Source organism: Poecile atricapillus, chromosome 2, assembly GCF_030490865.1.
Source record: "Poecile atricapillus isolate bPoeAtr1 chromosome 2, bPoeAtr1.hap1, whole genome shotgun sequence".
NCBI classification, from domain to species: domain Eukaryota; kingdom Metazoa; phylum Chordata; class Aves; order Passeriformes; family Paridae; genus Poecile; species Poecile atricapillus.
In genome coordinates this window covers 122,075,731-122,101,410 of record NC_081250.1, presented here as the reverse complement: position 1 = coordinate 122,101,410, position 25,680 = coordinate 122,075,731, and the positions used below count along the sequence as shown (strand labels likewise).

The window sequence follows — 25,680 nt, the reverse complement described above, 5'->3', positions numbered from 1 at the left end:
GGAGTAAAATTGGGGGTGGGTGATTTTGGAGGTGTTTTTTTAACTAGATATGCCTAAAAGATGCTTGACTTCATAATTTTCTCCTAATAGAAACAGCCCTCAGGGCTTCAAACTTTGGCTAATCATTTAGGTCAAAAGGGTAATAATAATGTAGAGGACCATGAATTAGAAGTGTACCCTAGGGAAAGCTTGACCCAATGCAGAAGTAGAAAATAACCGTACAAAACTCTGTAATGGGATCCTCTGAAGCTGAATGGGAAAATGAGGGCTCATACAAATATGCTCACCATCTAATATGAAACATAACTCCAGAAGTATGTATTTTTATTCCCTGTTATGAGTGAAACCACAGTGGAGTTACTGTAATACTGAGGCTGAACTAATCCCATCACAGGATCAGATCTTGGTAATAAATAGTTCCAGGTGTGATCCAAGGATTAGGAATGTTTAGATTTTTTAAAAATGAAAGGTGTAGAGTTTTTTTCAGTCTTTCTGCTGAGAAGGGAGGATTGTGTGAGGTGTGAAACTCCTGTCTCTCAAAAGACAGTCCTGCCTATTGCATATCCTTTTTTATTGGTGCATCTATCTCAAATACTTCACCAAGAAAATTGATATTATTCTGAATATGTCATGAGTGGGGAAATGAGGGTTGAGGATGCTTAGCATCTTGCTGGCAGTTAGCCACTATGGTGCTGGGAAACCTGGAAGTATAAACACTGTCCGAGTGCTCTGTTTCATGGGTTCTGCTGCCTCCCAGGTCATCCTTAAAATCTGCCATTTCATTTATTGTGAAACTCTGAGTTTGTGATGAGACATGTTTGGGAAAGAGCGACTCTTGAATATGCCCATCTCGTGAGTGGCATTGGACAGGGAGGGAATGAGCATGTATGTAAAGATTGTTCCATACTACACACACATGAAGGACCACACTAAGGCTGTGTAGGCAGTCTTATAGCCAGTGCCTTCACACTTCTCAGTCTTCATGGGCTATGTCTGAGTGCCTGAAGCTCTAGGAAATAGGCTAAACTTTTGTGTGAGTTTGTTAGTCTCAATTCCTTTCCACAGGCTGTGGCTATACTGGCAGCAGAAGATGGCACAGCAGCCAATAATGCTGATTATCTCAGACACATAATTTGGATAAGTTTGTAGCTGAAGAAGGAACTGCCAAGAGCTGTCTCTGTGGTCACACTAAGCATTTATATCTGTTTCTGTGCCATCATCCCTCCCTAGAATTTATACAATTGTATATAACCGTTTGTACAACCCCATGCAGCACTACAGGCTTGGGGGGGAGTGACTTAAGAGCTGCTCTGCAGGGAGGAACCTGGGAGTGCTGGTGGGCAGACAGCTGAATATGAGCCAGCAGTGTGCCCAGGTGGCCAAGAAAACCAATGGCATGCTGGCCTGTATCAGGAATAGTGTGGCCAGCAGGAGCAGGGCAGTGATTGTCCCCCTGTACTCAGCACTGGTGAGGCTGCACCTTGAATCCCATCTTCAGTTTGGGTCACCCCATTTCAAAGAGGACATTGAGGTGCTGGAGCAAGTCCAGAGAAGTGCAGTGAAGCTGATGAAGGAACTGGAGCACAAGTCCTGTGAGGAACAGCTGAGAGAACTGGGGGTTCTTTAGTCTGGAGGAGGTTGAAAAGTTGTTGTAGTGAGGCTGGAGTTGGTCTCTTCTGACGTGTCTCAAATAAAAGGATGAGAGGAAAGGACCTCAAATTGAATCAGGGGTGGTTTGGATTTGATATTAGCAAAAAAAAATACTGAAACAGTGGTTAGGCATTGGAATAGTCTGCCCAGGGAGGTGGTGGAGTCATCATCTCTAGAAATGTTCAAGTGGCATCTGGATGTGACACTTAGGGATATGGGTTAGGGGTGATTATGGTGGTGGTAGAATGATGGTTGGTAAACCCTGGCAATCCTGTGTTCCTGTATCAGACATCAGGTAAGTGATCACTTCCACTCATTATTTTTCATGTGTGCATTCCACTTACAGGCAGGATTACAACAGTTTGGGACCTGAAGCCCAAATCCTTAGCCCCCTAATCTGGAGACATCAGAATGAAAAGAAGACATGGTGAAACAGAAAGAGTGCAGAGACGACTGTGTCTCTGCATCCATGCTGGCACTTATGGGGAGAAAGCAAGCAGGTGCTGGAGATCTGTGCAAAGAAAAGAATCACCAGTAGGCATCAATTATAGGGCCTCAGACTATGCTTTCCTTCAGTGTGTGCTTCTGAGCAGAGGCCCTGAGCCAGGGACAAAGTGTTCTGGGACATGTCCTCTGTAATACTTTTAGATTTCTTGAATAATTCACAAAGCTTTTGGACACCTTTTCCCCAAACACACACAAAGCCAATTGTGCTATAGCAGAGAGTCTGAGAAGCTCTGTAAGGAAAGCAGCTTACTTCTTCAGCCTTTATATAGGCATTTTAGAGCAGATTGCATTATTCCCTATTTTGAGAGAATGACAAAGCTGAACACATAGTGTTTGCAGAGTTAATATGCATTAGTCATTCATTTTGTATCTCTTGATGAGAGTTACTGCCTTATTTACATAGTAATAGTAATAGTCATGTTCTGCATATAGGTGTACTGCCTTTGATTGGGAACAATTCCTATACCAAACGAAGAAAACTGAGTACTTCATGGTTTAATTACTTGTGTTCTTTGCAAGAATAATTAAAGGGTCATGCCAAAATCTTATCAGAGCATGACTATTTAGCATGCCAAGACTGAAGCTATTTAGGTGGCATACTAATGACTTATTTGTTGACAAGATTCACTTTTAGAAACTCTCTCTTCACTCTTTCACTACTGGTACTTAGAAGTGTAAAAAGTGTAGTTATCAAAATGGATTAGTGGGAAGAAAGAATAAATTTTCAAGTGACTTGTGATTAGAGATGCTGCAGTTTAGAAAAAATTGTCAGAGAAACTGATTTTTCAGAACCAAGCCAATATTTTCTGAAAAATCAAGGTATGGGTAGGTATTTGAAGGTTAACCAGAACTGGAACAGCTACTTACGTTTATCCTTCTCTAAATCTTCGCCATGAAATTTTTGGACTCTAGTTACTTATCTAGAACACCACTTTAATCTGTAAATATTAGCTTGTTTCAGAAGTGTTACAGCTAAGTAGGAAAAAAACCAGTGGTTAAATTTTTTTTGAACAATCTAAGACAATGTAAAATTATTGTAGTCCATATAGGCTTTAAAAAAATAGATCCTCTATTTGCCATTAGATCTTCCTAAGCCACAAACATCTACCTATCTACCTGGTTATTTTTTCATAAGTGTTTTCTCTATAAAATTAATTCATCCATTCCCAAACAATAGATTTAACCATTTCCAGTAAAACAGTTTTGAATGTTGCATATACCTTGACCTACAGAGTTAATCCACAGCTTTCCTTGAAGTATATACTCACAAACATTGGTCTTTTGCAGAAAAGACTTTAAAGGATTTATCTGTAGACACTTGAAGGAACAACCATTTGCTAAAGTAGTATTAAGACTTGCAGATTATGTTTAACATTTGAAATACATCAGTAGCACTAAGTCAGTTTGAGTGTCTCAGAAACTAACTAGTCCCAGGAAGAATTGGTGGTATCCCACAAAGTGCTGATCTCCAGCATTTTTAGTGCTTTGCAGAATTGATTTCTCAGTCCCAAGGCAATTGTCCATATCATGCAAGTGCTGCATACTATTATAGTCAGAAGCCTCTGTTTGAGAGTAATCCAAGAAAAAAATGCCAGTGTATTGTTTCCAAGTTCTTTTTGTGAAATATTTGGCTCCAATGCATAGCTAATTTTCAAAAGGCTCTTTGAAAGTCTCTCTTTAGAAAAATATGTATTTTTTATATGTGCATAGTTCATTTTTAAACCAAATCTAGCTAAAAAATTGCCACATAAGCTGTTTTTCAATAGAGGGCCAATAGCCATGTTTTTGTGTCTCCACAGAAGGAATACATTTATATTTTTAAAATATAAGTATTTGAGTAGCCATATAAAATAAGCAACATGAAGGTGCCATATTGAATTCATTAAGATTTCTCTCTCATATATAACCCCAAGTATCTAGATCCTTATAATTTTTTTGGCAGAGGGAACAAGTACATAGCTTGACAGATCAGCTGGGCTATGAATAGCTAAACATTAACACACTTCCAAGCTCATGTTTTGGTTTGGGTTTCTGCCTTCAGTGTAGGTTAAGAAGTCCCCACTGATGATACCATCTCCAGACCATATTTAGCAGACATATTTTGCCTGTCCTGTTATCACCCCAGCAAAGCCAGGAGATGGAGTATCCTTTGATCCCTGGTCCCTTTGCCTGTTCACTGCTCAGCTTTCTCGCTGCTCTTTGTTCACTAGGGCATAACTTCAAGCTCAGTACCACAACACATTTGCTTGACTGTGGAGCTGCCAGGCCCTGGGAAGCTGTGATTCCTATGGCTGTTGCTGTCCCAAGGATCAGCAGGCTCAAAGAAAACCAAAAGCAAAGATCAGGTCACTGATTCAGTTTTCTTCTCCTTTGATATAAGTAATTACTAGGAAACAAAACTTAGCTTTCGCTTCATAGCCAGAAATTAGTACCATTCTTGTTTGACATAGTGACATCTTAAGTTGTTAAAGGGAGCCCTTGGTGGCTCTCAGGGATTAGTGGGGGAAATATTTCACTTGCAGGTCAGCTGCACGGATCTGTCCTGGGGCATGGGTGATTGACAGCTGTTCCAATGTGGTGTCTGCAGGAGGCCCTGTGAAGGAAGCTGCAGGTTTTGGGCTGGGTAGGCAGGTGTCATCTCTGCAGTCCCACGCTGCCATAATTAGTAATCTCTGCTGGCAGTGCCGTGACGGCTGCAGGGACCGTGTGGAAACCCAGCCTCAGGGTGAGACCCGGGGGCTTTCTGCTGCCGGGGCTGTGCCTGCATGGGGAAACAGTGTGAAATCCGCACCCTGTACAAGCTCTCTCCCAGGATAAGGTTGCTCAAGTGAGGCAGGAACCTGTCCTGAATTGCTTTGTGCAGGCAGTTCTCTTTAAGCCTGAGCATTACAGTGTGGGGCAGCTCTGGAGAAAGCAAATGCCAAAGGGAAGGCTTTGATGCCCTTCCCTATTTCTGTCCCAGATTCCTTCCCACAAACCTGCATTTCACCAGGCTTTTTCCCTTACTACTTCAGCTCCTTGCTACACTTTCCCATGCAAGCTTTTTTTCCTTGTAAATGATGTGAAGCAAATACCTAATGTTATCTTTAGTGCTGACACAAGAAAATTAGAGGAGGTATATTACAGTGCTGTTCAGTATTCTTTCCAGAGAAAACTGCTGGTTAGGTCAATTTACTTGGCACTGTACACTGCTTTAATCTTAACTTGAGGCCTGCTATAGATGTACAGCAGCTGGGTCTAATGTCTTCATGCATGGTTGCAAGCAAGTCAGTTAATTTCTGTTTGTTGAGAGGTAGGAATCAAGCAAATTTTTCTCTGTTGAATGGAAACATTGTGGGGCTGGTAACAGGTGAATAAGCAATACTGGATAACAAAACAACCTGGAATTACTGTCTGAACTTTGAAGAGCTGGATTCCATAACAGAGAAGTCACAGCTTTGTCTCCTTTAAAATGGCAGTAGTTTATCCTCAAACCTTTGGTTAGAAGAATTAAAAGGAAAACTAGCTTGACAGACCTTGATTCTGAGAAATCATGTCACCAGTGAAGAAGCACTTGGCTTCAACTCCACTTACAGTGCTGTAAGCTGCGAACCAGGGCGGTCAGTATATTACTCAACCTTTATTTAGGGTACAAAAGCTAAACAAATTGCTCAGCTGTCATGCTGAGGTCTGCTCAGGCTCTCAATGACCTCTTGGGTTATATTCATCAAGCTTGGTGACATATGTCCATAGAGATAGCCCTGGCTGTCACCCATGGTCCAAGTTGCTGCTACATTCTGTGAAGCTGTCAAAGATTGGAGCTAAATCCATTGAGTCTTTTGGCTTGAAACAGGTATTTAGTGTTACAACCAGTCAAAGAGTTACTGCTTTAAAATAGGTGCTAATAAAAATATACAATGTTCTGATTAAATGTAAGACATATGAGCTATGGGCCTGTGGCTCATTGTATAACCAATAAGCTTCTATCATACTAATTACTGGTAGCTTAATTACAAATACACCTTAAAATTACCTATAACTATTCATATATTTATAAAATAAAACTTTAGATAGAAAAAGAAAAAGATAACAAATCTAAAGAGTAGAAAATAAAATCCAGGTCTTCTTATGGGTGATGTGCTGTGGGTTCAAGGGGAGAGAGGGAGAAAGAATCTTCTCAATTTACTATAATCGTTTTTTGTTGTTGTTGTTCCTGTGTCTGTATTCATAGAACTATAAAATTTTGAGGGTTAAAAGGAACCTTAAAAATTGTCTAGTTCTACTCCCCCTGCCATGGACAGGGACACCTTCTGCTAGATCCAGGTATTCAGAGTAGAAGAGCATATTTCCAAGCACCATAATTTTTTCTAACAAGACCTTCTTAATCTGTACAGCCTAGCTTCTCTCATTTAGTGCACAGGCATATATAAGAAGTGGGAAATCTCAGGCCAAGTGGGTGCCTAATTAACCCTTCTTACTCCATAGCTGGCATTACTGCCAAAGTCTCAATATTGTCAAATCACCAGCTGAGAGAAACAGATTTCAGAAACCTTTTACCAAAGAATGAGTTAAAGGATATTAAAAGGGACAACCTGCATGGGATAGAGAATAAGCAGAATGAATCATGTAATTTCCATTGAGTATATCTTTGCTGTTAGTTGAAAGAACAGCTAAGATGCAAACATTAGTCTGATATTTCTTCTCAAGCTTGGCTGCTTAAAGCACTTTCCTATAAAGTTCTGTGTTTACCTAAGCCCTTAGGGGAAAAGCCACCTTCCCCTCCCCTACACCTAGTGGAGCTAATGAGCCATGCCTGTTATCCTCCCAAAACTCTTGTTTCAGCAGAAATTAATCCACTTGGTTCTAACACATGCCACCACGTTAAGCCAGGAAAATGAACCTTCTTGCCCTTTTATGCTCACTGGAGACTGACAGATAGGTAGTACTTCTTTGTGTTTTCTTTAGTCATTATGTAGTTTGACACTAAAGCTAAACCAGCTTAATTGCTCACTGCTACCCAAAGAGCCAGTCTCATCCCTTTCCTGCCATCTCATTCCCAACTGTATGACTGCCCTGTGTCCTTTGCATGGCACTTGTCCCCATGGTGCCTTTGTTTAGAGTTCTAGATTTAGAAAAAAATGAACCCTGTAAAAATCTGTTAATGTAATTACAGCTCCCATTGAGGGTCAATCAGGTGCCCATGGTGGTGGAAGTCTGGGGCAGGAGCACCTTCATGGTCTGAGAGGGGAAAGATTGGACAGCCAATTTCAGCAGTGACACGGTGTTTGGTCAGCTTAGCTGTCTGGCCAAACTAGCCTTGGTATTTTGTAGAGGGCAGCATAATTGCTATTCCACAATAAACCTGTGGTGAGTCAGCCTGTATAACTGAATTAACTTTCCCAGTGAATCATGTTTCTAATGTAGTTCATTGGGCATGGCTGTGCAGACCATCTGTTAGTGGTGAAGCTGGTGTGTATGCCTGACACACCACCCCTCCTCTTGGTTCCACTCTTCAGGCCTGTGGGAAGAATGAGGTAGGAAAACTGACCAGTATTAAACATGATTTCATTTTTCCTGCCAAATTATTTGTAGGCTGGTCTTTGGCATGTCCTCAAAGACAGTTGTAGCAGCATAATTAATGGAGCAAAACAAGGGCTGGAATGGTGATGGAGGAGTGGAAGAGAGAAGGAGCGAGGAACTGCTTAAGCAGATATTGGCACCAAAAGAAATATCACTATAACCATGGCTGTGGTAAGGATTTAGAAAAGGTTTTCCTTTATCTAAAGTGTAAGGGACATTTACATTTGGAGCAGAAGGTCTGAGTTTAGCCATATTGTCAACATGCCACACTGTGAATTGTTGTGACAATCTCAAAGATTAGCAGGGTAAGGCAACTTGCTTCTTGTCAGTCAAAGGGGGTGCGACTCTGAGCCCTGAATATAGAGGAAGATAAAGCAGCTGTCTGACCAAAGCTGGCAGTAAATTAGTTTTTGAAGGACCTTCTAGGATTAGATAGCATATTCAGCATTTGTAGGTTACACAAGATGCATGGGGGAGCAAGGGACTGAGAGCAAGAGTAGCATTTTACAGCTGTCATCTGTCTGAGAACATGCACACCTCTGAAACCTCTCAGCTGGAGCAAACAGCCTGGGTAGATGACAGGACAAATCTGAACCTGAAAAAGATTGGATTTCTATCCATAAACCTGCCTAAACATCTAAAGAAGTTATGCTGGCATCAGTCTAACTACAGCTCTGTTTGCTGGTATCTTTAAATAAATGCTACTGCATAAAGACCTGCGGAGCCAATGCACCCTCAGATTCCAAGCAGGGGCTTACTGAAGCAAAAGGAGAATAACAGAAGAATCAATCCCACAGTATGACAGTGATCTTTTACAAACAGCTTTGAAGCACTTGAATGTGTAATATTTTGTGATTGCATGTAAAGTTCTCTGATGTCTTTCAGAGCAATTTAAAATCTTGCCATATGCTTCAACCTTCTTTTTTTTTTGTGTCCGTGGGTTATGTGCAAATCTTTAGGGTGAGTGCTAGAACAGTTGTGAGCATATTGGATGCCTGCATGATTCAGGGAGCAACTTGAAATGTGCTCAGCATCCCACACTGACTATAGCCCATTGAACCAGAGAGCTCTCAACACCTTGCCACAGCAGGCTCTTAACAAGTGGACTGCATTAGGTTAACTTCCTTGGAAGGAAATCAAGTACTGTTCCCTCAAAATCGCCTGTGCCTTTCTGCCCAAATTTATTGGGGCTGACAGACTTTCAAGTAATTCTTTAGTGCTACTTTGCTCCACAGTGTGTGAAGGAGGAAGTTTGTCATGAAGAGTGTCCTGAGAGGCAGACCCACAGGGCATGTCACTGACACCTCAGGTTCTTAGGAGAAGGCTAAAACCAGTTTCTGTCAATGCTCCCCATTAGCTGTTCTATTTTTCACATAGAAACATGACTGTCACTTTGGCTTAATTACATCGTTTCCTAACATACAATATTGTTCAGGTTTTGTTTTCTTGTCTGTGCCCTGTGTAGTCTGTAGTAGACCAAAATATTGTCTTTTTAATAAATGAAAACTGGTATTGCACATTAATTATATTTCTTGTAGCCTCTCAAAACAGAGCTACCTATAAACAATTTTGTGTACTTCCTTAGCAAAAAAACCCATTCATTTAATGCTAATTTTGAACAACTTTCTAGTCAGAACAAGATCACCTGAAGAATTTTTCATGTCTATAGAGTGCGAACACATGCTACACAGCATGTTACAAACCTTGAATATTTCATGTGTGTAAATATGTTTCATTATTAAAAGTTTGCTTTATGTACTGTGAGCCCTGATCTTTATTTTAGGACTTTGTTTTACTTCTAGCTGTCTCAGTTACTAAATTTGAGGCATACAGCTCCAATTTGCAGCTCAGTCACCTTCTATCTAAAAAGTATGTTTCACTTGTTTCCCCTGAAAAATTCTGGATTTTTAATTATCAAAGGGAGCTGTTTATCGTTGTTTGAGGTGTTTGTTTGACAAGCAGTCATGCAGAAATAGTGCAATGTGTAGGCTCCCAGTATAAATAGAAGCAATCATGATCCAAACTTCAGATAAGTAATTGGAATAATAAGTAGAAATAAAGACGCTTTGTCAGTTTGCATTCCTTTTTCTGAAGCAGCTAAGGGCAAGTGTAGAAACTGATCCTTATCTTTAGTTTTTCCTCCAAAATAAGGATAAAATTGGATTTAAGAATAAGAACTTACCATATGAATTTGAGTTTATGGAGGATGTATTCTAGACCATCAAAAATAGTATGCCTGAGGCAAATTTGCTTCTAAAGAGAAGAATGCAATAAAGCTTAGGGTTATACTGAAACTGAAATGCAATATGTTATGAAATAGCATGGCTCAGTAATTCCTGGATTGTTGCATTCAGATTTTCAGCCACTATGATTATATGCTGATTAAAAAATCCTCTGATAAATGCCAAGGACTAGTGAAACTAAGGGTCTAACTTTTTCTCCTATCTCTACCAAGAAGTGGATAATGACTTGCCCTTACCAAAGACAGCATGGTGACCTGAAGCTATTTAATATATTTTAAAGAGATGGTTGAGAGTAATGATGATGAAAGTAGCCTCAGTGAAAAGTGACCATCATGCCTGTGTAAGAGACAATGTCTGACTTAGAAAGCTCTGAAAAACTGGTCCCTTTTCAGATGCTTTTCACTCTCTGACGTAGGATCTAGAGGATGAGGTCAAAGGACTTATGTATGGTCTGTGCAGTGTCTGGCATGATTTAGTCACTCTCAGTACTGCTCTAAATTACAGCAGAACAAGCTAGTCTTCTGATTCTTCATTGTATCATCTACTGAACACAAAAGTCTTTTTGAATTATTCTTTTCTACAGGTTTGTAAATATTCTGGAACTAAAGAATAAGCAGATGCAACCCATTTTTTCTTGTACTGACAGTTCTTGTTTGTAGACTAGTTGTAGAAATAACTCCAGGACATCTGACATTCATATGAAATGTGTTGGCAAAATTTGTCATGAATTGATTTCATTTCTTCAAGTTTCTTTTCGGTTCTCCTTTTTTTTTTTTTTTTTTCTTTTCTGTGGGAGTATTTCTATTTTTTCAATCATTTTGGAATTTGGAAGTTTATTCATATCTCCTTAAGCGTATAATAGTTCAAGGAACACATAATCCCTTTCAGGCAGCAGCTTTTATAGCATGTGGTGGGTGCCTCTGAATCAGCATCAAATGCTGGCATCTCCACTTCCTCCTTCATCAGAAGTAGTGAAGTTTCATCAGAACTAGAGAGAAAAAAATATTTCAAGAGAAGATAAAAAGTGGTGTTCCTTTCTTCAGGGAAAAAAAAAAAAGAAAACCAGATTTAATATTAAATGGAAGAACACAAATCCACTTTTCAAAATCATCCTGTGTACTTTCTTCAAACTTTACATGCTAGAAACCAGATTTTTTTCACTGAGGATGGACACTGTTGATAAGTAATAATGATAATTTAATATGCTTTTTCGTAAACCAGAATTCCTTTCCCTGAATATTTGTAATGTGATTTGATGTTTCTTCCATGAGTGGAAACCTTGGATCCAGAATATCCTGTTTCTGGCAGATCTAGAAAAGAACAAACTCCAGAATAATGGAGTTCTTAATGTGTGCAGTCACATTAATAAAATGTCCACCAACTTACTTTCTCCAACTTCCTGATCCATTTGATGTAACTACTGGCAAAAATATTTGAGTTCACTACTTAGAAGATGACTTTTGAGCTCCTGAGGTTAGTACTCTGTCTCTCAGCCTCATACAGGACAAGAAGCAGGTGCCTGGCAGCTTTCCTTCCTACCTGCCTTCTTTGCACCCTGGTTTTCCTGGGATATCACCCCTGTAGATGGGCCAGGGAGGAGTCACCAAGGTGAGTGAAATATTCTGGGTGTGGTCCTGAAGAGGGTTGAAAGTCTGTGTTTGTTTTCCTGCCTGATGTTCACATCTCAAATAATTCCACTGTATCTAAATCTTCCTCCTCCAAGCTTCAAATCTCACTGTTCAACAATCTGAACTCTGCAAGAAATAATTCAAGAAAATGCTTCGGGCAGTGGAACGTAAGAAGATTTCTGCTTGTAATGGGATCCCAGTATCACTTAAATTCATGGATAATCTGATTCTTTTTTCTTCTTTAACTGGATATTTATAAGATAGAAAATCCACTGTGTTTCAGCTTTCAGGAGCTTAGTGGGAAGAGCCCATTATACTATAGGTAGGTATTATCCTCATCTCTCTTGCTAACCTCCCTGGTTGAAATAACAGCCTGAGAACAGGTCACTTTATATAAAATAATAACTGTGAGGGATTCATGGCTTTGCTCTTCCCAGATTATGAGCCCAGACACAAAAGTCTGACCAAAGCAATGGAGCCTTTACAAAACCTTTCCAGAGGAAGGGCTTGATGTCTAAGCTGTTTTCCCATCCCAACTCAAAGAAAGGTTTTTTTGAGATCAAATATCAACAAATAAACCTTTAGCTAAGCTATGGGAAAAAAAACAAGTTATTTTGGCCAGTAATAACATCACAGTTGAGTGAAGAAGATGCAGAAACCTGGATTTTCAGGTCTTAATTTTGCCTCATATTTCTAACTCTTTGAAATTAGCAGATGACATTCTATCTTATTTTTACTTTATTTCACATTTAAATTATTCATCAAAGACACATAATTTCTCAGTGTTGAAATCAATATTCTGTGATAACTTAATTCCGTTTCTGGACACAGCAGAACTAGATTCCTTTCCACACTAAATGGAAACAGAATGCAGGGTATTTAATATCCTGTCATTGAGACAGTGCAGGCTGCTACTATACAGTGAGTAGTATATAAGTATATGAGTTTTGAAAATTAAAATGACCTGGTAAACTAACAAAAGAGTAAGATATAAGTATAGTAAATGTTTTTACATCTAAGTGAGGCCATTTGAAATAACTACAAGCAATTTGAATTTTTTTAACTATTTATTTTAGTGTAAACTGTGGAACCAACTCTTCATAGCATTAATACTTTGAAATAATTGATTTTCAAATACTGAAGCAGGCAGAGCATGAAGCTTAATACTGTAAGGCAGTAAAGACAAATCAGATTTGTTTAAAGATCTATATTTTAAAAAGACAATACAAGTTCAGTGAAGCACAGCTTGTCTTAAAAACAGCCTTTGTTCTGTGTGGAAAGAGTTCTATCATTTAATATAAGTATAGCTTTTATTTCCATGAAAGGACTACAGGATTGCTTAAAGGAGGTGGGCATTCATAGCCTTGTTAGTTATAACAATCTACAGTCTCAGGCTGTTGAATTTAGGATATAAAGCTGTTTTTAACTTCATATACTTTGTATACCCAAATAAAGTAAATACTCACTTGGGCTGGAGCAGAGTGGTAAACAACCTGACTACTTGCTTTCATAATCTGAATTTAGCACCTGTTATTGCTCCTTTGTTGTCCAGTAGTATACTGGGTCTGGCTGGAGTGGAATTAATTTTCTTCCTAGCATCCTGTGTGAGGCTCCAGCTCTGATTTGTGACAAGACCAGTGTTGGTAACATGCCACTATTTAGTCACAGCTCAGTGGTGCTTGCATAGAGTCAAGGCCTTTTCTATCACAGTCTGCCCCAGTGCAAGCAGTTTGGATTGGACAAGAGTCTGGGATGGGACACAGCTGACCCTGACTGGCCAAGGAGATAATCCAAGTTGTATAACATTGTGTTCAGCAATAAAGTAGGGGGAGAGTCTTTCCAAGATAACCATCACTAGGAAAGTGGCTGAGCATCCATCTGCTGGTGTGAGGTGGTGAGTGATTGCCTTTACATCATGTGGTTCGACCTCCTTTTTCTTCACTTACTAAATGGTCTTTGCCAACCCATGAGTTTTTTTTTTTTTCACTTTTGCTGCTCCAGTTCTCTCTCCCACCCCACTGTGGGGAGAAGGAGTGAGAAGTTGTATGAGGCTTAGATACCAGTCAGGTTAAATGCACCACTTATATCAGATGCTTTCAAATATTTCAGTTCAGCAGAATATGGTATTCTGGACTAACAAGGTGTATAGTAATGAAAATTCCAAGCTTCAACTTTGATATTGATGTCAATAATCAACTTTATTCTCACAATATAACCAAGGTGTGGGCTAAGTATTCCTTCCTTTTTATTTTCTCATTTTTCTCATTTTTTAACTCTGTTGACATGGGCACATATTTCAAGGCTTTGATCTCATATGTATTTCTTAAACCTAATCTGCCAAGGAAGCATGAGAAGGCTATGGATTTTGAGTGTGCCAGGTACTAGGATCAAAATGGAGGGTCCATGTACCTAATTTACACAGAAATTGGATAGCTTGGCCTGCAGTGTCTATATATAAATGTCTTCATTTCAATGCTAAGTTACTCAAAAGCTGGAGAGTAGGGCAGAAAATGTGACCTGGCATTTTATTATATATACAGCATTTCCTGAGTTACCTTGAGAAATCTCTTCTAGTACACAACAGACTGTATTGCTCTTTCTCTACGCTATACAGAAATAAACACTTCAACATTATAGGCAGTATGTTCATCAGTGGTCTGGAAGTAAGCATAAAATCATTTCTTGGTAATGTTTGCTGATAGCATGAAGGCCAGCAGAGTGTTAAATGGTGATAAGTTGTAGAATACAATGCAGTAAACCTTGCTGACTCCATAAAGTTTATTCTGACTCAGCTAACGGCACACTTATTCACTGAGGAACAAGGGATCAAAGCCATACTGTCAGCACAGAGAATTCTGGCTTCTAATTAGCTGATCAGGGGTCATATAGGATGGGCAGTTGAGTAAGAAGTCATCACTTGAACACGAATGTAACAAATAACAGTAATTATGAGTTACAAGATGTATCCTTGTATATGGCATTGGTCAAGCTGATGCTGGAGGAATTATTCTAGTCCTGATGTCAGCATTTTTGAAGGGGTATGGAAACATTGAAGTAAGTTCAGAAAACAACCACAAAAAAGTTTTTGCTTGAGGAAGTGGGAAAAATGCCTTCTGGTGAGAGACTTGGAAGCTCATTTGGTGTAATGTCTAAAGGAAAAAAAACCTGGGAGCTGGCTTGATTCTTTAAGGAAAAATACTTAGAAAAAAATTGTTTTTTCCTAAGGGACTCTTACCTTATCTACCTTAGAAGGACATAATTGGAACCACTAACAAAAATCTGAAGGTGTGTAAATTCAGAGGACAAAGAACAAGTTCTGAACAGAAAAATGCTTACCCAAGAAAGAAGTTTCTGAATGTCCCGAACAGGATAGCATTTCTTTGGTCAACACTCAAGGACAGCAGTATCGTAAGAGGACAGACTAGACCAACCCAAGTTCCATCCTGGCTTTATGAATTAATGAACCTATGTGTTTTATAACTACAGAAGAGGAATCTCACAAACCTGTAACTTTCATCACTAGACCAAGTAGCACAGGCCAGGAAAATCAGTGCATGTTATGAGAGAGAGCATGGAGCTAAATTGAAGGAAGCATACTGGGGTGTGGTGCCAGCTTGCTTTTGCAGTGAGGCCTCGGGTGAAATCTAATTCTACTACCCGTGAGTGCTTCTTTTTGTAATTGATGATTTGGTGTCTTTTCCACTTCTGTTTGGGGTTTTGAGTAGTGAATTCACTATGCTCACATGTTGTTTTGGACTTGTCTATCTCCTGCAGTTTCTAGCTATGATGAATATCTCAAAATAGAGAGGAAGCCTGGCAGCCGGCTTGGATTAATGCAAACACAACTCAGAAGTGCAGTTTTGCAAGTGGTTTAAATCAACACAACTAGGCTAATTATTTGACTTGTTTGCTGTTTTCTGGGGGAAAAACAGGACTAGTTGCTTTTTAAATTCTTACATGCAACTTAGGTCCTATTCTTACCTCTCTTGTTCAATGCTAAATCCCACAAATCTTGTGGGATTGAAGAACAGACTTCCAAGAGACAAACACTGTTGTTCACTCAGGAGTTCTTTATCCATCCAGCAAGTTACTTTTAAAGTGCTACTACTTTTTCAGCATTGGGTGGTTTTCCCTTTTTTTAGTAAAAAAAATGATTAATACTTTCCTGTGGATACTTACCACAGCATATATTTCCTTACACAATATTTTTCTGTTGGTAAAGTGAGCCTATTTTTCCCCATGTTTTTTGACTATCAAACCTTGAAAACTACAGAGGAAAAGTTAAAGACAAGCTCTCAAAAAAGTTTGGTGACTTAACTTGGGCTCCAAAGCTGTGGGTTCAAAGCCCATCCTGGAGCTTGAACTGGCAGACGGTAACACAGTTTAAATCCTTCCTGTTGGATACATCATTCAACTGAAAACACAAACAATGGTCTGGCTTTTTACCTGATGGAAGAGTTCTCTCTTTCCAAAAGTCTCCTTGCTCTCTACCAAAAGAGATATTATTTTCTACTGCAATCCCAAAGATCTGGATTAAAGGTAGGGAGTTTACTTGCATCATAGGGAAATTTGTCCTTAAGCCACAGAATAGTGTAGCCTGTAGTGGAGCCTGCCCCAGTGCAGGCATTACTTTTCTTCCCCCTTAATGATCAGAATCCATTAGCAAGGCTTAGCATATCCAGATCGATCTTGCTTGAGTTGTTATCTCTGTCCAGTTCCATTAGCACAAAACAGGGTTCTGCAGTGTACAAGGTGTTCCGACTGTCCCCTGCCCCAATGCTGTTTTTTTGTTTCACATACACTAAAGAACCCCATAGGCTCATTTTAAGACATCTCTGGCCACTCTGCAGAAATGAGCAAATTTTTTCACCACATGGACAGGTAATTTAATTCCATATTTTATAACTGCTGTGATTTACAACTACTGTGATTTATAACTACTGTGTTGGAGTTATAATACTCAAAGCTTCCTCATAAACTATAGTCACTAAAGCATCTTGCATACCTTTCAGATGCCTACAATCCTTCTAGGTTGGGTTAATTTTATGAGTTTTTCTGTAGTGGAAGTACAGAGAGAAGCATTTCCAAGGGCTCACGCCTCCCATCTGTTTGTTTAGGAGAGGATAAATTGTACTCTGGAGATACCTGTCTCCTCTGCACACAACAAAGAACTTGACTGTGTGCTCAGTAAATTCAGGGTTAAGTGAGAATGGGTCCATCCATTCTTTAATTACTAGCCTGCCATTTCTTATACAACCAACAGTTTCTTGGGTTTTTTATTAAAATAAAAGATACTGCTGCTTATGAAACTTTAGCTTTATAAATAGGTATGGTTCAAGGTTTTGCAGGAGCACTGGCAGCAGTGACTCATTCTGGCATTTGCAGACATTTTGTAAAAAGTGTTTATAGGAGACAACACCTCTGTAGATCAGATACCTCTAGACCTGGGTAAACTGTACATTGTACAAGGATCTTGGAGGATTGATTTTAGGAGTAGAGTTCTTCTGAGCAGTCCAGTTCCCTGTAGTTATTCCTCTCCAATGAAAGTCAGGAGTTTTGTTAGCTTGAGGCTGGGCACAGCAATCTAGCCATATTTAGCTCCAAGAGAATATGTGGTTCACTGGTGAAGGAGACAGTCATGAGGATGGTCTGAAACTAAAGGAAAAAAATGTTTTGAAGTGGAGGGACAATTTAGATTCTTAAAGCTCTGCTTGTATTAGCTACTTCTTGGCTTCTAGTGTATGAAAGCTTCTTGGCATGTGCCCTGCCTGGGGTCGAGTGGGACGTGGGAGAGATTGTGCTTGGATGTCTGAAGTACTACCACTTGGGGGGGAAAATGTGTAGCATTCCAACAGATATAATTAATGACAAGTGTTGTTGTCTTTCTCCTGTGCCATCCACCCAATGGCTGCCTGGTGCTGACCCCTTGCTGTCCCACTGACCTCTCGACAGTTTATTTTAAAAAGGCATCCTTGCTTTCCCAAACTTTTCAGCTAGGCTTCCCTTGGGCTTCTTGTTCAGTGCATGCCCACAGACTATGCCTGAGTCCACTGCTCAGTGATCAGACACAAGTGTTTCCATTACAGGGATGATTAATGGAAACTTCCTTGGGAATGGGAAAGGGAGAAGTGGGTAATGCAAGTCAAGAAACATGTTAAAGCTGAACAAAGAAACTTTGTTTCTTTGTTTCAAAAATAACTTATTTTTCAAGTGTGCTGCAAATTGTCTTTACTCACTTGGGTCCTGCCCACATCAGTAAAATGTTGCAGTTGTTTCCACAGGGGTGGGCTTGAGAGAAGTTTGTGCTTTCAACCCGCTTTGTAGTGAGTGACCACATCAAATAATTCCATCAGCTGAACTGGCTTCTTTGTTGGCAGACTTACTAGATATGGGGTTTAATGCTGTATAGGGCAGGTGCATGGAATTTTCTACATCTAAATGCAAAGTAATAAAACAATGACTGAAGAGTATAGAGGAATCCTAACTGGCTATTATGAGAGTGCAGCTGTTAAGTTACTCCTTACTGGTAGCATTCTCCAAACAGAAAACTGCATGACTAAGTCCTTCATTTGCATGATGAGGATCACAGATTCTGTCTGATCTCAAGCTTCTCCTCACGCTTTGCTTACCCTTTTCCAATCACAGGATGTTAGAGGCAGAAACCTGCTTCTTCCATTCCCCTTAGACACCATATTTATCTCTTTGAGTGTCCAGGGATAGGGTTCACCCTGTCAGCCAAAGCAACCTGCAGATTGAAGCAGCACAGCAGTAAAATGGGCACAATGACTGAGACTTTGCTGCTGTGGGAACTGGTAAAAAACATGAATTAGGGACAGAGAGACTAATAAACTTGGGAGGAGACTAGAAGCTCTGTACTGCTGCTTCCCAGGGAAAGCAGAGGGCTGGAGTTTTCAGCAGTACCAAGTAGGACCTTCCTCAATACAAGGAAGAAGCTTTGCTGTTTTCCAGGAGAAATCAGAGCTTTTATTGCTTGCTCTTTTAGTCTAATGGTGTATTAAGAGCTTTGAAGAGACTACAATAGAGAATGTTACCTTCCCACAAAGCAAACAGCAGGGGTAGCAACTGCCTGCCAAATATTGCTGTTTATCAGAAGCAAGCAGCTCTGTCTCCTCAGTAAGTTGTTATTTAGTATGGGGCATCATATTCTCTACAGAGTCCATTTTTCAATTGAATCTTGATTCTGTTGCCAAATCAGAAAAACCGGGCAGTTGCACTGTAGCAGAGCAGGGAAACTGCTGCATGGGGGTGGAACTGCTGTTTTCCAGGTCTGAAGCTCCTTTGCCATGTGTACAGAAGCAAAAAAATTCATTCCATGTTTCCCGAATCAGGCATGGATGTGCCTCCATGTGCCTGTGCAGAGGGAAGGCCTGCCCCTCCCCAGCATAGCAAAGGCATTCTGCTTTTGTGACATCTGGGCCACTGCAGCTGTTATAAGGAGGGGTTTGCTCTTTTTAGAAATTATTAGCCAAGTAAGCACGTTGTTTATTAAAATATTCAGTGTATGTTGTAAACTTGTAACTCCGGTATAGAAAATATCAGCAAATGCTTCTGAAATTTATTGAAGACTTCTTCCTGTCCCTGCTTCAGTGAAGGGTGAGAGTTGCATTGGATTGAACAATGTAACTCAAAAAATAAATTTTTTTACTTTTGTATTTTGTGTTTAGAATTCATAATAATTTATACTTAAACATTGTAAGTTAAAATTGCATATAGAATATCATATTAAAATATTGGAGGAAACTATTTGAAATTAGCTCTTCATATATGATGAGCTTTGATGAAATCATTGCAGTAGCTAAAACACAAGAGAGCTAGTGATCATGAAGAACAGATAGAATCTTTTTTCTTATGTTTCATCAAAAACACTGTTCATGTACAAGTTTGTTGGTACCTCAATGCGCAGCTGCTGGTAACACTGATACCAGCAGAACAGCTTTTAGTCAGGCAGTATATTGTAAATAAAACCTGAAAAAGATTGAAGGTTAACAATACATCAGTATAAGAAGCATATATGACTATATGAAAAAACAAACTTTGTGTAAATTCTGCAGAACATACTTTCTTAAGAATGAGGATTTATTAATTTTAGTACAAAATATTTTGCCAACTTCTTAATGAAGTATTCTTTCACAGTCTGTTAACTATAATAATTATTAGATTTTTTTTTCTCCAAGATTGTTAAGTTTCTGTCGGCTACCATTTTTCATTTCTTCTCTTTATACAGAGTTTTTTTACAGCATTTGAATGATTGATATTCACTGTATTGCTAATTGTTGCACCCTTACTGGAGAAGACTAACAAACTTTGTCAGTTCATTACTGCTTCTTTTGTTTTCTTTTGTATGATTAATGCCCATTGTTGATACCAAGTTACAGTTCAGTCAACTGTGGCTTAGAAACAAGAATGAAATGAATGTTAGGGAAATATAAATTATTAACCAATTTTCAGGGGTGTCTGATTCTAATGAAATTAGTTTCTTTAATAAATACATTTGAATATCAAAATCCTCTATGGCACAGATAGAAAGAAAGAATGCCAGAATATCTGAAAATGGGATTGCATTGTATCATTTGCTCCTTATTTCAGTCAAACATTTTTTTAGCCTTGTGGAATCCAAATTGAGAAGAAACAGGGCAAAAAATGGATCTATCATAGACCCCACATTCAGGGCAGCTGGGTTAGTCCACTGCTTTAGCATTCTTAGTGCTGTGTGTCCTGAATCTCATGAAGCCTCTTAAGGGGTGCACAGAGATTTCACACTTTCTAGGCCATATCTACAGAAAAACAGCAGGACTCTTTCACATCTCTCCTAGACAGGCACATATTGTTTTCAGGTCTAGAACAATTTACTGCCAGATGATAGGCAAGGAGCAAAACTATAGTTCTGAGGTAGAAATGCAGCCTACAGAAACACTGTATTTTACTGATAGAACAGAAAGGTTTTCAGCATTGGATCTTCTCTTTTGGTGAGTAATCCATAGGAAAAAAAAATATGCTGTTTTGCAAATGTATTTCTAAAAATGAAAGTGAATGTATCTGCATAACAAATAAGAAGGACAAAATTATTTTCATAGAGAGGAGCAGGTTGAAATACAAAAAGCAGTGGGGTCCATTAAGAAGTATTTTCCTTTATGGCTGGTCCCAGGCTCACTTTTGTTTAGCTGAATGTGTTTTGCAGTACAGTAAAAACACACAAGAGAGTCTGTCTCTTGTATCCTTAGTGTAGGGATTAAGTTCTTTCTCTAAGTTTTAAAAAAGCTTTCCTCATTTACAGGGAAAATGGATGGTAAGTATGAAAGTATTCCTTACTGATGGCTCTTCCAGGGACTTGCTTTATTTTTTGTTAGAACCACTGTAGTAGTATCCTTTGCAGACTGACATTGGTTTACGTCACAGTTTGGATGATCTTCTCCAGTTGTATAATCACAGACCAGCATGGGGAGTCTGTGGGTGGTTTTAAGAGATTTTCTAGGTTTCTTTGTTCCAGAAGTTTGGTGTCCAAACATTATATGATTTGTTTATACTGATTTCATTGTGAAGGAAAGAATAAGTCTGATCTCCTCTTTACTGTAACTTGATAGCATGACAGTTATCTCAAGCATGGCTTCAGTTAGGTCTTATTCGTGCTTGAGGAATATTACTGTCTAATATGCATAAGATTATGCATGTATTTTCTCTGCTTCTGGTAGCAGCCTTAGAACTCTAGTGTTTTCTTCATGGTTTGATTTTATTGTTTATATGACAGCTAAAATTATTAAATTTTTAGAACTAACTGAGAGTGGACATAAAGTTTTACTCTCTACTATCATTTAACTTACGTTAGTATTTTTGCTTTTATTCTGAGTGTGATGATTTTAACTAACTTAATTTTACTCTGTGATGGCAGAGTAAAATTGCTTGTATCCTGATCCTGGAAACCCTCTCAAAGGGTTTGCATACATGTGAGGGCTTATTGGATCATTTGCATGAAGGGAGCTTGAATAGTGAAGGATTATTATTATTTATCTTAATAAAATCTTTTAGTAAGATAGAGCTGTATATTCATTAAAATGCCTTATACACAAGAATGTTTAATGAAACAGTATCCTGAGGGCTTTTTTGCTTAGCTGTGGTTGGATAGCTGCTAGTGGCTTCCATGCTTTACACAGTAACATAGACTTACTCCGGAAACATGAACTCTTGCCACAGCCTTCAGGTACTAATAATTATATATCATAAGAGACTGTCTAAATGCATGTGCAGCTATTTATCTACCTTTACAGATAACCAGAGCCTCCACATAACAACCTTAAAATACTCAGGATTGCACAGAGAAAGGATGAGAAGGAATATGGTTGCATCCAACTTTTTAAAGAAACCCCCAAAAGCAATGGGATCGCAATTCCTGCTTTCATCACTTCTGAACTTACTGCTAAAGTACCAATTAGATAAAAACCAGAAATTATCTAGGCAGAAAGGGGTGATCCTCAGGACAGCTTAGTAACTGCTGTGATCAGCCTGCGGAGTCAGACTCCTCCCTTTCTTTGATCCAAAAAGTAAGTTGACTTACTTTTTTTTTTGCAACAGCTGAATCTTCCCTTTCACTGATCCTGGAGGTTACATTGTCACCTAGGAGGTAGGAAGGTAGGATATGTAATTTGTTGACCTACAGCTAAGAAATCTGAAATCTGTACGTCTCATACTCTGACAATAGTGCTCACATCTGTGCCATTGACAAAAAGAACAAAAAGGAGAGTCTCACCTCCACCCACCTCTCTGCTGATCACCTTCTCAATGACAACAGCAGGCTCTGCTCAGGCCTCTGGAGGGCTGAGGGGCCAGCTGTCTTCAGGAGAGGATTGTACATTTGTGGACACCAGCTGTCCAAGCTGCCAGGCCTCTGCCTGTGGTCCTGGCTTTGCAGATGAACTCCAGAGAGGACCAGGAGTTCACCTCTAGGCTTGGAGTACCTCATTGCCTGAAGGTAGCTCCACACTCATCATGTAGCTTTCTCAGCTCATTCTTCAGAGAAACCTGTCTCTGAGCTTAATGCTGAGTAAAAAAACAGAGTACTTAACTTTAGACCTTTGATTTTATTCCAGGGATGTGCTGTTTGAAACTTCACTCTTACAGCACCTAATTTGTAAGCACCTGAATTTTTTATTGAATCTAATCCTGACAGGTTATTTTGTAACCAGCAAGATTTTGAGTTAGCTCTTTTTGACAGCTGTGGTTAATAGATTTTAATAACAGATGCTAGGATGAAATGATAAAATAGCCGTTAGAAGATCCTCCAGCTAAACCCCAGCTGTTTGGTAAAGTTTTTGGACACATATCTATATTTTTGATTGTAACTGTAAATGGAGTAAAAGCAGGTCCATAGATACAGAGCTCAGTTAATCAGAGACAAGGAGTGTCTAATCTTCATTAGGGACCTACTAGTTTGAGAGGTTCCTGGATTTAAGAAGTTCTTGAGGAAATCTGGCTCCTGGTGTCTCTCTTGAACCACTTTGAAGTATACAGTACCCAACAGATACCATTCTCACCAGAAAAACACACAGGAGAGCAATCATGGAGATGACTGAAGGTGCCTCTTACTACTCTTTATCTTTATACCTGTGCAGTAGCAGGCTGAAGTAGGACTTAATGACTAAAGCAAATCCAAGAGAACAAGGCCAGTTCCTACTTAAATCAGTACACAAACAGCAACAGAAGCTGAATCTGAGGGTAGATTTGGCCTTTCTGTTAAAAAGGAGACCTGTAAGCAGTAGAAAATAATCCAATAAAAAGTACATCTACCACTTCACAAAATGCACAGGAAGGTAGCTGCTACTGATTTTAGGTGAGGACTAATCCTTCACTTCAAGACACATTGGCGAAGAAATGCTTGAATTTGTGTGTAAAATAGCAGCACTGGACTAGGCAGGGGGAAAATATGTATTATGAGGCTTTTCTGCAATGGTGTCATTTAACTTGATCACCAGAGTGATGTGCCACTGCAGCTAGATTTTTTTTTTATTTCACCTTAAGGAAATACCCAAATACCCCCACTGGATTTTGAGGTAAAAGGAGAAGCAATGAAGTTATGTTACAGCTCCTGTACTGCAAAAAGGCAGGTCAAAATATACTACTTTAAATATATATATATATATATATAAACTTGAAAAGGCACAGAAGGGACAGAAACAGGATAGGTTTGGCTTTTGTTAGAAACCCAGGGGTTTTGTTTCCTACTTGTTGTATAATAAAGGCAAGCTTTGGGGCATTTGAAAAGTATTCTCATACCTGAGATGGAGAATTGGCAGAGCATAATGCTCAACTTCTCCTTTTCTTTACTAAGGAGCTAGACCATGTACAGCTTTCATTTATCCACCAGATTCAGCAGCATCTTCCCATTTTTCAGATACTGCCAGAATTCTCAGACCCAAATGGTAGGTTGGAATTTATACATCTAATCTAAATTTTAAAAAATCTAATAGAAGACCTCTTTTTAAAAATTACCCTTTTCACTGGCCTCCTGTCAGAATATGTGATGCTTCCATACACTAGCTCTCAAAAAAAACCTGGTTTTATTTTGCAGTTCACCTCTAATTCCAAGCACTGAGAGCTGGGAATGCTGGACACTATGAGCTAGTAAGGAATGTATAGGAGCTTAACAGCAGGAGCAACAGACCCAGGTTAAAAATTCAGTGACCAGGAACAAATGTGCCTTTTATTTTCATCTCCTAGCTAAAATCCTAGATACAGTTTATTGGCTTTAAACTTTTCTCATTTAGTAGAATAATCTAAGCTTAGTGTTTCTTCTTAATCACATCTACTTAAAATGGGACATATATGACTCTATAAATTAAGCTAGCACAGAAGTATTCTTTGTTTAAAAGACTTGGAAAGAAAAGAAAGACTTGCTTGACAGCTAACTATTAAATGGTATCTAAAATACCTGGAATTTTCCCTGAAAGGAGGTTATGCCTCTCCTGAAAATCACAAAATCAAGTTTAAACCACAAGTGATGGAAATGTACTGCTTGATTGTCTCAAAGTCAGGAACTAAGTATATGTCTGAAAAACATTGAGCTAAAGTGTTTCTTCAGGGTGATACAGCAGCTTAATGGCAGGGTCACCTTCTTTTGAATAAAACAGATTTTTCATCCCACAAAACACATCAAGAGCACAAGTATTTCCATTCACTTTTAAATAAACTAGAGACCTGTTGAATTTTTACAGGCATATGAATGTGGCACACCAAGAAGTCATTAGTACAGTGGTTATATTTTGCACTTGTCTGTGATATTTTGACTGAAGAGTCTACCTTAGACCTAAAAAACCTTTTCTCAGAAATCATACATTCTCATACAAAGTTTTTTAATACAAAGTTTTTTCTTAATTTAGTATTTTTCTGAAGAAGAATTTTGACCAGCTCTCCACTAGACTTCTAGTTGAATATCAGATCCAGCTGCTCATGTGTGCCCCTGAGCAAATACGTACAAGTTTCCTCTTAAGGAGCAGCAAGATCTGCAGCATCCTTGTAATAGTGATGTACTTCTTCTCAAATATGGAGTCCTGACATAAAAAAGGCTGGAATGAAGGATATGGTGGTGTGCATACCCAAGTGAAGGCAGGGAGCCAACAAAATGCTGTTGTAATTACAAGTGAACATTCTTGTATCATAAAACTCTAAAGAAAAAGCTATAAATCAGAGCCGGCCTGGTGGTCCCTGGCAGCAAAGTGCAAAAGATTTGAGCTCATTCCCTGGGCTAGCCAAGAGTGGGATCCTCATGGCAGCAGCAGCTCATTCCAAGGGAAGGCCATTCCTCCTGAGTGATGGTCATGAAACAGTGATTTTGGTGGGAGTCAGATCCAGCCTTCAGCCCTGAAGGAGTGATAGTCTGAAAAGTGCTGGCCATTGTGAAAAGTAAAGCAAGCTGTGAACCAGAGGAATTTTGTCTTCAAGAGAGTTTGTGTGTGTGTTTAGGAGCCTGCTGCTTTCAGTGTTAGGTTTGCACTACTGTTCAGATCCCAATATTGGATCTTGTACTTGAGCACGCAAGATCATCCTTTAATTTAGGTAGTTATTTTAATATTTCTGTACACTCA

The 25,680-nt window shown here is 39.1% G+C and overlaps 1 protein-coding gene across 6 annotated transcripts in view; it reads left to right on the top strand.

Annotated features, from left to right (window-relative positions):
• Positions 1 to 25,680, top strand: part of STAU2 (staufen double-stranded RNA binding protein 2) — a 171,427-nt gene that overhangs the window by 132,971 nt on the left and 12,776 nt on the right. For 4 of the 6 annotated variants that reach the window (XM_058832098.1, XM_058832101.1, XM_058832100.1 and 1 more), the window contains exon 14: positions 11,453 to 11,567. The exons of the other annotated variants lie outside the window; for them this stretch is intronic. In XM_058832098.1, coding sequence (XP_058688081.1) covers positions 11,453 to 11,567 — 115 coding nt within the window. The remainder of the gene's footprint in view (positions 1 to 11,452; positions 11,568 to 25,680) is intronic. 6 annotated transcript variants of the gene reach the window in all.